The sequence below is a fragment of the Phaethon lepturus genome, unplaced genomic scaffold, assembly GCF_000687285.1.
Source record: "Phaethon lepturus isolate BGI_N335 unplaced genomic scaffold, ASM68728v1 scaffold52753, whole genome shotgun sequence".
Taxonomy (NCBI): Eukaryota; Metazoa; Chordata; class Aves; order Phaethontiformes; family Phaethontidae; genus Phaethon; species Phaethon lepturus.
In genome coordinates, this window is record NW_010529380.1 from 16,199 (window position 1) to 30,789 (window position 14,591).

Here is a 14,591-nt window from a genome sequence, read left to right on the forward strand (position 1 = left end):
GAATGGTGCAGAAAATGACAGATCTGATGACTAGTCACAAAGAAGGATATACTGTTTTAAGACTAATACCCAGTTATTCCTGGAGTCTTACAAATACTAGTCAATAACAAATCCTTCACAAGAAGGAACAGGTGAATAACAGACAGTTAGAACTATTGTACAGCACATATTTTGCTGAAAATGTTAGTAATAGGGTATAAGATTAACAGGCAAAAATCTACCTATAATGTGGGCATTGATGTGGAGTAGAAAGACAAGTAACAAGCAACACCATAAACAAACTCAAAAAAAAGTATGATTTGTTTTCTCCTAAAGCTTGATGACAAGGCCAATAATTCTCTAAATACAAAAATGAGCCTAAGTGTAGATTTAATCCAACATTAAGTAATAAATCTTGCTTGAATAAAGAAAAAAAGATTTCTAAGACAATAACCCAGATACTGATTTATGCAAAGCCATGCAATGTAAATAAACATAAAGCTAAGTACCTATTAATTGAGAAATACTATTAAACCTTTATTTTGGAATGCCTTCTAACCAACCCATCAATACGGCTGTTTTCATATCAGAGCTGTTCACAGAGTTCTTTATTTATGCTGCAAGAGTAATCAAAGACCACAGTTAAGGCCTTACCATGCTAGATGCTGTTCAGCAATACAGGCATGCACAATTCCTTCCCCTAGCAGTATTGACTATTAAAAAAAAAATACTTCCAAAAAACCCCATACTTTCATTGTCATGTCTACTTTAGTATGTCTCTCTATACTGTCCCAATTAATAAACCCTCAAATTGTTTAAAGAAGTTCACAACAGAAAATAAAAAAGGCTACTGTAAAAAAATTCTATTCTAAAATCTATATTTCTATAACTCAGTCTTCATCAACTCCAAGATTAAAGAAAGAAACAAAAACTGTCAGTGGTAGAGGTTTTACCTGTGCTGATATCTTTGAACCTAGAATTATTTACAAATTCTCATGAAACTGATTTTTCCAGCATTTATGCCATTTTCACTGAAGTTCCCTATACTAGCTGCCTATTCTGTACCAACTGATTAAAAATAAGCATATTAGTCCTATCAATACTACGCAGCACAACCCTGCAGAAGCATTGTACGGTGACACCTCCAGAGATTCAGCTAAAATTCCTCAGAACCAGGCAGAGTTTTGGAGGTAGAAAACAATTTACACAGTTTTCATTCTTAGACTTAAGCCTAGACCTTTCCACTTACCTTTTAAAGCTTTGGGAAGAGAAAAAAAGGAAACTGATAACCTGCTAATTTAAATAAAAAACAATTTAAGAATCCCACAAAATTTTGTGCATCTTATTTCAGAAGTACAACACAGCTTGTTTCTTGAGAGCTTTCTCAAATTCTGTTTCTAAAAAGAAGAGTCTAACACTCTTGCTTGACAGCTCCAGAAACACTGATGGTTGACACAATTGAAAGAGATGGCCTTTAACTGAACTCACCCGAAGTGGCCACTCATGCTGAGAACAACCAGGGGGAACAGGCAGAAAAAGCAAGAATTTCAAGATGCCCAGCCTTTCTGAGTGCCATTGTTTCTTCCTCCTCTGCCAAGCCTGGGGGCTCCCCAGCCTCAGCAGTCACAGATTTCACTACTGGCAGAGTCCCCATAGCCACTGAGCACCCTGGTGTACTCACATTGCTGCACAGCTGGTCAGGATCTTTTAGGGACGCCTAACCTTTTGGACTGGATTAGACAAACTGCATAGTCAGATGTAGTTAATGCTGATTAGCTGAACAGCAGGAGGCTGCATGGCTCTTCTTGACACTGTTTTAAGTCCAAATACTCATGAGATCTTTGAATACCTGAAGAATAAACTCCGTCTGACCACATTTATCCCCTTTTAGAAACCAATACAATAACATCTCAATAACTTTTAAAATGTTCCTGTACAACTAAACTTCAATGTCTACCATTAAGAGGTATCAAGAAATTACCCATTTTACTGGACAGTGAACTCTAGGGTATTGTTTCAGTCACAGGACTAATTCTACAACACAAAAACAAGTCCATGGCAACATAAAACTTGTCAAGTCTGAAAACACGGTTTTAAGTATTTCTCTAGTAATCAGCTGTTTTCAATTTATCAAAAGCTTCATAATCATATTATGAAAAAGTTGCCCTTTCCTTCAACACAGATTTATGAATCATGTAATAAGTGGTAAAGTTTTAATTCCAAATTTGGAGAGAACAAAATGAGTAAGTACATGTATCACTTTCCACCTGAAATCATTTGATATACTCCCCCCACTTTGTGTTCATTAAATTATGTAGTATAAAAAGGTGAAATTAGAACCATTTCACCTGTAACTCTACTGAATTGGCAAGAAGAGGTTTATATTTAAGCTTATGTCCATCACTCATTTTAACCAGTGGATGCTGAAAATACATACAGCCTCCCAAATACCTTTACTCAGTCTGAAAAAACTTAGCATTTACAAAAGCTGATGCTACCACTCGGAATGCAATTCTTCAAGTTCTTTTTCATCTCTATTTACGAGAATTTCAATCTACAATCCCAGAAAAAAGAAGTATAAGTATAATATGAAATGAAAGTATATCCTAATCACCTATCAAGTCACAACCAGGAAAGAGTCAACTGTATTAAATATTTTATTATAAGGTCTTAAATAAAACCTAAAATGCTAAAATGATGAATAAATGTCAGCATCATATCAAATAATTGTATTTCCTACAAAGAAAGTATAATCTAATTAACTTTTTTTTCAGGCACTGACAGACTAGAAATTTCATAATAAATTGAAGTCAACAATTCAAAAGGCATTCAAGTGAGAGAAATAATCACTGATTTTAATGATCGTAATTCTATAATGTGAACAGCTGAAAATCAACAGAGCAGTGTCACCTTCTCAAATAACATTAGCTTAATTACTTGTACTTTGTACCATACCTTTTGAGTAAATATACTAGAGTAAATCCACAACTTACTGATAATATTACTGTCTTTGAAATGTTGTATTTTCTCATCCTACCGTACTTCAAACCTTTTCTAAACAAGCAGATTTGTTTTGGGGTAGACTCTAGTGCTACTGCTTTATTATTTTTAGAATACTTGACTATGGTTAACATCTGGCCTTTTAACTTAAAAAGTCAGAAGCAAAAATTCTTTAGGAAAAATATCTTTGTTATTACTTCAATTCAGTTCACATTTACATGAAGGAGTTAGAAGGTTAGATCTACAAAGCAGTTTGACTGGATGCTCACCATAGTCTTACCCTATACAGTTCTACTGAAGATTTCTGATCTTGGACTTACATTAATGCTACTTCATCTGCCCATGACTTCTTCCAGGCAACACTGAAACTATGCCAACTTATCCGAAATGTAGCTTCAGCATTTTCTATCCTTATCGCTGATCCTTTCCTCAACTTTAAATACACTCTTTTTTGGAAGCTGCTACTAGCCCCTGGCTTTAAAACACTGTGATGAAGAAGTCCTGAGGAGTCAGCATATTCTGACAGTGGATTGGACAAGATGGGAGGACAAAAATAAGAATGGAGGAGAAAACGAACGACAGCAACAGGGTACAGCCACCAATTTTTATCACCTAGCATTTCTACCAGCTTTAGGCAGCATACAATTGGAGAGTATACCTTTCTCACACACAGTTTAAATATTTCAGTTCTATTAGAGTCAATCTAAAAAGAAATTATGAAAGATAAAAAGCACTTGAACTGCTAAAGGTAAATGGTTGTATTGAGTATATGTGGTCATATGGCAGTGTTTTGGTAAGCTGGGGTTGGCTACAGGGGTGTCCTCTGTGGGAAGAGGCCAGGTGCTGTCCCGTGCCTGACACAGGCTCATACCAGATGGGTCCAAAACAAACACAGTGGAGGCCAAAGTTGAGCCCAACTTGTTTGTGGCACCTCTGTGAAAACATTTAAGAAAGGGCAAAAAACACTGGACAGAGGTGATGCTCCACAACACCAGAACAGATATTCCCTGTAGCTCAGGGAGGACTGAGGATGGAGCAGATATTGTCTACAATTCATGGGAGAACTCACGCTAGAGCAGATGGGCATTTTCTGAAGAAACTGGAGCACATTTTTTTTCCCTGGAGGACTGCAGACCATGAGAGAAAACCCACACTGGAGCAGGGGAAAAAAATGTGAGGAGGAAGGAGCAGCAGAGAGAAAATGCTATGTACTGACCATAACACACATCCCCTCCATGCCCCCTGCACCACTCAGGCAGTGTCATAGAGGAGAGGAGTCTAGAGTGAAGAAGTTGAGTTGAACTTGGGAGAAAGGGAAGGAAAGGTGTTGTTTTAATGTTTTTCTTTGTCACTAACCAAATTTATTTTTACTCACAATAATTAGTTTAATTTTCCTCAGGTTGAGTCTGTTTTGTCCGCAACAGTAAACAGTAAGCAATATCCCCATCTTTGTATCAACCCATGAGTTTTGTCATCCTATTTTCTCCTTCTGTCCCACTGAAGAGAGGAACGAACGGCTGGGTGGGAGTCTGTCCCTTAGCCAGAGTTAACCTACCACATGAGTACATGTGACTGTGAGAATGATCTTTTGACTTACTAGAAGAAGTAGGCTGCTTTTTTTCTGGACTTCCTGTATCTTCCATTTCTGCTTCAGTGCTCTCACTGGATGCAGCTGCTGCCTTTCTTTTTTTCTGGGGGGGAAGAAAAAAAAAGAAAAAAGAAGGGACAATTGAATTCAAGAACAGAAAAAGACCACACAAAGTAGAAAATATCTTATCCTCACAAGGTGTTCCCCCATTTTAAGCATTACTTCTTCATATATTATAAAACATCTCTAGTAGAGAAAATTTCTTCATATATTAATGCAAAAATACTAGTACTAGGCAATAGACAATTTAAAAGTTCAGTTCCCCTAACTGCAGATCACATTAGGAGTTGACATTTTAATGTATGAAAACACAAATTTTTATGATAAAAACCTGTTTTTTTATTTATATTGAATAATTGTTACAAAAGGAGCAAATCTGAAAAACCTTAAAGAATACAGAAAAACATTTTACCCAAAATTGTTGTTAATTGCTTTTTTTTAAAAGCAATTACACCTCATTAAATTCAAGTTTATCCGGATCCTTGCTTCTTAAAGATCCTTTGCACATCTTAAAAAGTAGCTAACACCCAGTGACAGTACTTTTTTTTTTTTTTTCTAATAGTAACTATGGGTTCTGCTCCTAAGAGAGGTACTTGGGAAATCTGAACTCTATTCAAGGTACATTATTGTAAAACCTCTAAATGGATAGAACTGATATTATCTGTGTATTACAATTAATCTTAGTATTGCAAAGTATTCTTAAGGTGGTTATGGAAAGATTATTTTTTTTAAAGACATGATTTTTACAGATACAAGTCAACTCATCCTTTGTGTCAGACATAGATGATAACTTCGATGAGCAGTGGAAGAGTCTACTTTCTCCTTTTTTACTTTTTTTTTTTGTGTGATTCTAGAGCTTTACTAATACAGCTTTAAAAGTGACTACAACTTCACATAGCTCATGAGAGAAGGGGAGAGTGCACTACATCTTTCCTTTCCAAAGTGTTGCTTCATGATTACCATCTAAACCCTGCTGGGCTGAACAGATTGGTTCGATAATTACATACAATAACTGCAGTGGGCAGGTAACCCTCAGCTGGCACAGGGCAGCTCCCCTGTGAGAACTTCCATATGCAAACTGCACTGATGGAGTGCATTAGGTACATCTTTCCTGCCGGTGCACAGGCCTGATTACCGCCAGCCAAGACTCCAAGGTTAGCATGTCAGCAGATTTGTGATGCATTAGGCAGGAATAAACACAGACACTTTTGTTCATTCTGACCAAAATTAAGGAGGACTATTTCAGTGCTGTACTGCTTTTATATGAGAGATAATGCATTCCTCCCAATTGTACTGGAAAACATTTTAAATGCTTATCAGAAAAACAGATATCCAATACATGCTATACTAAAGCAAAATACATCTATCTTGTTTCCAAGCTTATTTAATAAAAAGTGGTTTCTTAATCTCGATGCAGGTGAATTACATAGCAGTAGAAATCAGGCAGCATTCATTTGACAAAAGCATCACCTGCACATCTGAAACTGAACATTAGAAGAAAACACAAATCACTAAGATCCATATTTTTCCAGTTTAGTTTACTCCCAATATTTTCCAGCAACTCTTCAGCACTAAGCAAAAGGAAGATGTGGACCTTGCCCTATATAATTTAGTCAAGAGCTCCAGATACTTCCTTCAATACATGGTACTGTTAGCTTCTTGTTTTGCTAGAACTACTATAAAATACCACACACACAGACCAATATGCATTTACTATACAGAAGAAAAAAAATACCACAAAAAAACCTCCACCAGAACTGTGGACTGTGTTTCATTTACTTGTACATCTGGGGAAACTTGAGTCATGATATAGAAAACAAAATGTTGACTTTTAATATAGCAGACATCTCTCAAGTTTTAGCCAGATACCAATACTGGAGAATGACTGAGATTCCAGGACAACCATGCTTATATGCAACATATAATGCATATCATGGCTCAATTAGCTATACGAGCTGAAAGCACAGGAAAATCCTACATTCTAAGAATTTATTTACACAGAAGCTAGAAATATTGTCTCCTAGCTACGAAACAGCATAACTTCAGAACAGCAAATAACACTGTTTTAAGAAAGTATTATGGTAGATTGCCCCAAAGGAATTGAAGAGTAGGTGTCTTAAGATCTGTTGTAATTAAAAGATCAGTACAACCAAAATACCATAAATACTCCATATTAGAGGTCACCATCTTCTCAAGGGTGGATGCCAGACTGCATTTTTCTTTTCCAAATTAGATCCTAAGCATGCCAAAAGAAATTCAACATGTGCTAGAAGATACTGGCTTTCAGAAACAAGATGCTACTGATCAGTGATAAATCATCCTTATGGAAAGCAGTTTCTAACAGTGTTTGGAATTTGAAGCTTGTCTTTAAAACACTCGGTCATCAAGCTTCCTGTCACATCAGAAGCTTCCTGTCACATCAGAAAAAAAATATAATTTTAGTTAGCATTCTTTGTTCTTCCCTTCTTCCTCTGTGTATTTAAGTATCCAGCTATTCTCAACTAGCACAAACCCATCTTACTGTTCTCCTAGCCTCTCAATGTCAGATACCCCCTGGAAAAAAAAACTAGTAGCATGAGCTCCTAAAGATATATTCTGGGCAGGAAGACGCCCTGCTGAAGGCCCATTTTCCACTCATTCACTTGAAAAGTGCAGACTATGCCCTTGTAATGAGGACTGACACAATCTATACTGCTACCCTAGCCTATACCACAGCTGTTAAAGGCCTAGAAAAATCAAACATAGAAGAAAGAATCATCTATCCTGGTATTTGGTCAAAAGCAAGCAGGCTATGTCAACCTGATTTCAAGCAGATGTGGTTTAACCCCAGCCAGTAACTAATTCTGTCTGGACATTCTAGCTGTAGCTAGCATGAAGTCCACTGCAATATGAAGCAAGCAGCTGAAAACACTTGGTCAAAGAGGCCAGTAACACTCACTGTTTTGTGTTTTGGTTTTTTGGGGTTGGTTTCTTTTTTTTTTTTACTTTGAGGAACTATTGGCACAGTCAGCATATGTTCAAGCACTTATATAAAACAAACAAGCAAGCAAAAAAAATCCCCCATGTAAAAACTAACTCCTAATTGATACTAGTAGGTAAGAGCCTATGGAAAAGTATTATCCCACCTTTTGGGAATGGTCTTGACTGATACTAGCTAAAGAAATAAGATTTTTCAAGTTTCATTCCATTTGAAATGTGCACCAGCCATCTCTGCTGGACAAGGACATTAAAGGTCACAGATGTTGGCTCTGCAGCAGGCCAACTTATTCAGCAAAGAAATTATCCAACCATTAAAAACAGATTCCCACCCCCCCCACCCCCCCCTGCCAAAACACAGGTCTCAAGCCATGTCAATCCACAGGGGGAACAGAAGAATTTATGCTAATGAACTTTCCTTTTGGACAGATCTTTACACTCAGTTCAGCAGAAAATATTAGTATAATGACCTTGGCTGTACAATTTTAGCCAACATACTATTTACTAGGCAAAAAGAGGTAAGAAAATCTGGACATAAATCCTCAAAAGGCTTCCAAATCCTACAACTTTTTTTCTTTTGTGCTTTTCGCCCATCTTTACCACACCGCTGATCATGTTAGTAAGTAGGCAGATTTCTTGTACTATTATCCTGTATTATAATTCTCAGTTCCCTGGTTCATGCTAAAGGAACCAATAAACTGCCCACCTGTTATTAACAAATGCAAATAAGCAAGTAACAAGGGATAGTATTTATTGTCCCATACAGTTGGACTCTATCATCTTAAAGGTCTTTTCCAACCTAAATGATTCTACAATTATTTGACCATTTTTAACTGTTATAAACTCTTTCAACATATGATTTCCCTAAAGCCTAAAAAGTTCTTACGCTGTATTCAAATGGGAGTCCAAATCTAGAGGTTAAGGCTTCTTAAACACGAAGAATAAAATACCACTAGCTCACCACTATTGTTAAGACTCATAAGTAACATATTAGACTGCAGTGAATTCAGTATGTGAATTCCAGAATCAAATACTTGGCATAAAGACGTATACTTAAAACTAAGCTTTGAACTAGGCATGGAAAGGAAACTAATTTGAAACAAAAACTATATTTATTTTACCTTACGTGTATTTTGACCCATCTGGAGTTTCACCAATTTAAGGAAAATAAGTAAATTAACAGAATGTTCATCAGTTCAAATGTCATTACAACTGTATATACACATCCTGTTATCCAAGATATTATCTATTATGAAACTACACCTATAAACATCATTCTGTATTAAGTTTTAATAACAATTAGTGAAGTTAAATTAGAGAAATAATGCATAAGAGTAGGACTTAAACATACATTTCACAACTTGCTTATTTGCTGCTGGATGCAGTTATGACACCTACTTCCAATACCACTTTAACACTTATTTAGCTCAAAAAAATGCATTAAAAGCTGATATAAATTAAAAACCTTTTGCACGGGATTTGTTTGCAAGTCTCCATTCTCTGACAAGCCAAAGTCAAGTACTCCATCATCTTTTTGCCCAATGGCCTTAAGACCTTGCAGAAGTATTTCTCGGAAATGCTGATAAACAGGTTTCTCTTCATAGCTCAGTAGCTTCACCTTTTCCATATATTTGGCTATTTCATCTAAAGAAATGGTACCTCCAATTAATTTATGTTTCAAAACATTTTAATCATTCACTTTTACCACAAAAGAGTCAGAAATTATGCATGCACTACTTATGCCATTTTTTTAATGTTTATAAACTCATAATTATGACTTTACTACAACACATTTTAGAAAAAAATTATACCAAGGTTCACTACCCAGTGATGACAGCATCACTGGGTTTTTTGGGGGTTTTTTTTGGTTTTGTTTCTTTTTTTTTTTTTAACACATTTCTTGCAATGAAGAAAACAGTGAGCCATAAAAAACATAATAGGCCAGTCTTCACCAATGAGCGCTTGTTTAAATGACATTTCTTATGTCTATATTTTAAAATCTTGAAAAGGAAACAGTGTTTTCTCAGAAATTCATCAGTTCAAGACTGAAACATATATGAAAAGATACACGAAACATTTGATGACTGAAAAATCAGACAAGTCACACTTGACAGAGAAAACTCTTCTGATGACCAGGAGTAGCTGGAAATAACTAAATATTTAAGTTTAAAATCCCCAAAAACTGCATTTCTAATAGAGTCAGGTTTAAAAAAAAAAAATTAAAAAAGTCTACTCAGCAAATCATCAATTCCAAATAGAAACTATCTAGACTTTGTTTACATTACTTTATATTTTGAATCTCTCAAATTCAGTTGTGAAAAATCAACTTACACATTTCATGTTTGCAAATAGTTAATACTGTCTTTAACCAGAAGCAACAGTGTCTGCACTTCATACAACTGCAGCCAAAAGGAAGAGTCTAAACTTCACCTAATCAACAATCTAATTCATGTCTACTTTGTTGTTGCTGATAAAAGAAAGAAGATATAGGTACAAACTTCAGTAGAGGAGGAGGACTTAAAGAAGCAACAGATTAGAGTAAAATGCCTGAGACACACAGCTCAGCAAAAAAGATGCTGACAATCTGACAGCTTCTCATCTTTTGCAGCAACTAAATTTAAGCTGATTTTATTTCAATACAGAGTAGCACAGCTTACCCTTCCATGCACTCAACATGCCCCATGTAAATATGAATTTAAGAGTTTCTACCCATTGTCTTAAGTTGTCCACAATTTGGTGATGGCATCCAAAGATTGATGGATTTTGGTTGTGGGTTTTTTAAAGAAAAAGGACATTAAAAACAAACTGTTAGAGAACGCTTACCACATGGTACAAACTAAAGTATTGTAATTTAAAACAGCTCCTCTTACCTGGTTTATTTTTCCCAGGAAAGCATTTGTCCATCAAAACTGAAATATTATCTCTACATCTGAAAAACAAAATTATTCAAAACCATTGTTTCTTTCAAAGTTTGAATCTTGCCCTGTTCTGATAAACTTCCTAAGTACCTAGCCTGCGTCCCTGTCAGAGACAGGAAACACTACTACATAAGCCTTTGGTATGGCTTTGCACAGCCATTTTTGAGAGTACAGTACATTTAAGAAGCTGAAAAATGCCAGACAGGCTATCTGAAATAAGTTTTTGTTCAACAGTTTTTGATTCTTATCAAAGCGAGCAAGCAGAAGACTGAAGAAGTGGTCCATTTTAAACCCTCACATACAAATGCTCTCACCACTTCCTGCTAGAGGACTTTCTCTAGCCGATATTAAGAGCAGATCCCCTGCCAAAATAATAACTGAGAGGAATGGCAGGGAGCTTCACTAACATTGATGGAGGCTGAAGTGTTAAAAGTAGAGATAAAGAAGCCAGATAACAAATACTTGTTAATGAGACAGAAACTGCTGTGCTGGGACATATTAAATGTCTGACAAGAGAGGGTTGAGGGAAGACGAAGGAATGTAACAGTGAGGGACAGGGACCAAAAAAAAAAATTTTAAAAAAATCCCACATAAGTAGCCCTCTAGCTGGAATGATGCTCAAAGACATTTAAGATCTACCTTTAGCTCTCATCTCTGCCACAGACTTCAGAGCATGGTGTTACAAAGGCTACTCATACTCCCTGCTTCAGTTTTCTTTCTATAATGCAGGACTAATGGTTACCTGCATACTGATAAGAGTGCTTTTTGGCTTAACCATGGCAGTATTCTAAAGCGACAGTACTGTGGTGGACAACTAAGCATCTGACATATGCAAAAGAAGACAGAGTAGAACAGTACAAATGAAGTTTAGTTACAAGACAAGGATACATGGTACACAATGAAGGGAAACTGGGGGGTATGCAAAAAAAATAGCCTAGTCACCAAAAGGGAACATAATGGAAGTACAAAGAAAAAAAAAGATTTAAAAAAGTAGTTTCTCACCTGATTTTTGAGTCTCTGACAAAATTTGGATCTTTCAAATTATCTTCCCATGGTAGACTGCCGCTAAGCCAATGAATCATACAGTAACCCAAGATTTCCAGATCACCACGTCTCGATGGTGCTAAATATATATATACACACATAAATAAGAACAGTAAGAGCAGATAATAAAGCGCACACAGTTTAACAACAGTTAGTTAAAATCTGTAAACATGTTAAGACAATAGAAAGCCAAAGCTAACAATGTAACACTACTGTATCTGTTACTTATTTCTTCATTTTAGCATGAAAGCAAGGAAGGAAAAAATATTGTTCCTACATCTGGAAGGATAACTTCATTTTCAAGTCCTTTATCAATCTCTTTCTTCTACTCAAGGATATGACATGCTGCAGTTATCCCAATTTGGGAAGCTTTTTAAGTACTCAGATTGTGGAAAAAATAGGGCAAGCTGGTGAAGTGATTGACTTTCTGTTCAGAACAGTTTTTACTTCCCTTCTTCTATAAAAAGGTAATAGAGCTAAAAACAGAGCTCGTGAAAAAAATATTCCACATTGCTGAAATATTTTATGTGGCCTGAAAACTGAACAGAGGACAGTAACAGATCAGTCCTTAAGCCTTGCCAAGAAAAAAAAAAAGAAACAAAAACAAACCACCAAAAACACCACAATCCACATGTATATTGACCACAGAGTACATAAGAAATATAAATGGGCAAATCAAGGCATCTTTGTTCATGTTCAGTTTTAAGCATAGGTGCAACAGTTCATCCTGAAGTAAATAATTATTTTCAACAACTGATATTTTTGCAGGACACATTTTTATGTTAATAAAACAAAATTTAAAAATGAAGAAAATAAAATTGATGTTCACTATAAATCCTCAATGTTTAATCAGACAGACCTGTCCTCTTCATGTTCAACCTTTTCTCACTATTTGCTTTTTAATGTTCCGTGACTATAGGCATAAACAAAGTTTTGTTAAAAAATCTTCTAAATATTAAGCTATAAACGAGATAACAAATATTGTGAATATTTGCCAAATATGAAGGAACAATGTTCACACTGAAAACAGAAACTATTTATCTGCTGAAAACAGAGCCTGTTTTTCTATCAGATCTCAAACACTGTTCTATTTCTACTTAGTTAATAAAAAACAATACACTAAACATCTTAACAGTCTTTATAAATTAAGGAAACCTATTTAAGAAAGGTACATTAAAAATACAGTAAATTAATATCCAGGTAAAAGTTGGTACAGGGAAGGAAACAAAAATGCCAGCATAGTCCATAGATAAAAAAAAAATATTTTTATAAATTCAAAACCTGATTGTTTACAAAATTCAATGCAGCAAATAAAGTCGTCTGTATTTCTAAAAAGGATGCACAAATGCCTATCACTGAGAACAAAGTTTTACACCCTTACCCACACCCTTGTGTGCATCAATACTGGTATATTCAATAGTTCCATCATGACACTTTTTAGGATCTTCTTTGTATACTTTGTGAACTCCTTCAGGACAGTATCGGTAGGCAAGTCCGTAATCCACCAAGTACACCTAGTAATTTCCACAAAGAATGTCAAGATTAAAGAACTATAAATATGTTTAACTGTATATTTCTTGTAACTCCCAACCATTCTCAGCACTTCTTAAAACGTATAAAATCTGAGGTTTTTTACTTTATCTGATCCTTTCTCAGTGCTTTATTGAGATTACTACATACAATTTGAAAACAACGTGTCAGGTTTTGTTGTTTTCCATATAGCAGTTTGACCTGGAAGCAGTTTCATGCTGATACAAAGGACAAGCACAGTAAAATAGTCAGTTATCACCAGTAAGATAAAATGGAAAAAAAAAAAAAAAGACATAATGCTCGTACAGTTACAAATACACTTACCTTCTTTAAAGTCAGTTGTCCCATTTGAACCCTAATACATACTATTACTCCTTAGTAACACCACAGCTACTTTAAAAGAATTGAGATTATTTTACTTCATGAGCTAAAACATTTGGGCAAGACAACACATATAATTCTGAAACTCTCATATCCGTTGCTGGAATAGTAAAGGGAGTTAAAAATGCAGAAAAAATTAGAGACTTCCATAAATCAAGTGGAACAATCAATAATTTAAAGACCAGTTTTTCCAAGTAATAGAATACTTAGCTGATGGATTTCTTGAACAAAGGAATAAGGTAACAATGCAGACAGGCAAACATAATTTACCAGTGTGCGATATAATTTTAGGCTTCCACCTGCAAATACCTATTTGACAGTCAACTTTTTCTTTTATTCTTGAGAATTTCTCTAGAATATTGTTTAGGGCAAATAGTCAATTTGGTAACTGTCCAGCAAAATGCATAAAAAAATCGTAGAATATTAAGTAGATATAAATGTCAAGCAGAAATAATGTTACTATATACATTCTTAAAAATGAGCTTCTGCTAGATTTCACAGGTTCAAAGCACTTCCATGTGTTATCAAATAGAAGATTTAAAGCATGAGAAATAAAATGCATCAGAAATACCTGATTAGGGTTCTTGTAACTCAGAAGAAGATTTGAGGCCTTGATGTCTCCATGCACATATTCATGCTCATGGACATATTCCAGAATATCAATCTAATAAAACAAAATACAGTCATATAAATGCAGTACCCTGCTCCACCCAGCAGAGGACCTGTACTCAGCACAAAAGTGTGATTTAACCAAAAGACTTACACAGGGTAGCCAGATTGTAAAAAATATAATGTATTTTTTAAACTTACGATTCTCAGGCCTAACTGTAGTACAGTTTTATGGGAAAATTGCTTTGCATTCTCTTCGTACATCTTCTGAAGATCTCTGCCAAATCGGTCCATTATCATAAAACGATAACTAAATTCAAGGGGGAAAAAAACAACAGCAAACTTATAGATAAAATACTTTGCTAAGTAAAATTCAACGTTTTAATTGTACAAATTACTGATTGAAAACATCTCTCAAAAGATAAACTGCAGGTACACAGAAAACAATTACATGGGAAATACTTGACCTTTTTTTTTAAGTGTTATACATCAATTCTTAACTTTTT

At 35.2% G+C, this 14,591-nt stretch overlaps 1 protein-coding gene across 1 annotated transcript in view; it reads right to left on the bottom strand.

Annotated features, from left to right (window-relative positions):
- Positions 1-4,450: 4,450 nt before the first annotated feature.
- Positions 4,451-14,591, bottom strand: part of VRK1 (vaccinia related kinase 1) — a gene marked incomplete at its 5' end in the record, with an annotated part of 16,353 nt that continues 6,212 nt past the window's right edge. Inside the window, 8 exon segments of the mRNA XM_010283904.1 lie at positions 4,451-4,483; positions 4,485-4,670; positions 9,069-9,247; positions 10,474-10,532; positions 11,524-11,644; positions 12,947-13,079; positions 14,048-14,140; positions 14,287-14,395. Coding sequence (XP_010282206.1) covers positions 4,451-4,483; positions 4,485-4,670; positions 9,069-9,247; positions 10,474-10,532; positions 11,524-11,644; positions 12,947-13,079; positions 14,048-14,140; positions 14,287-14,395 — 913 coding nt within the window.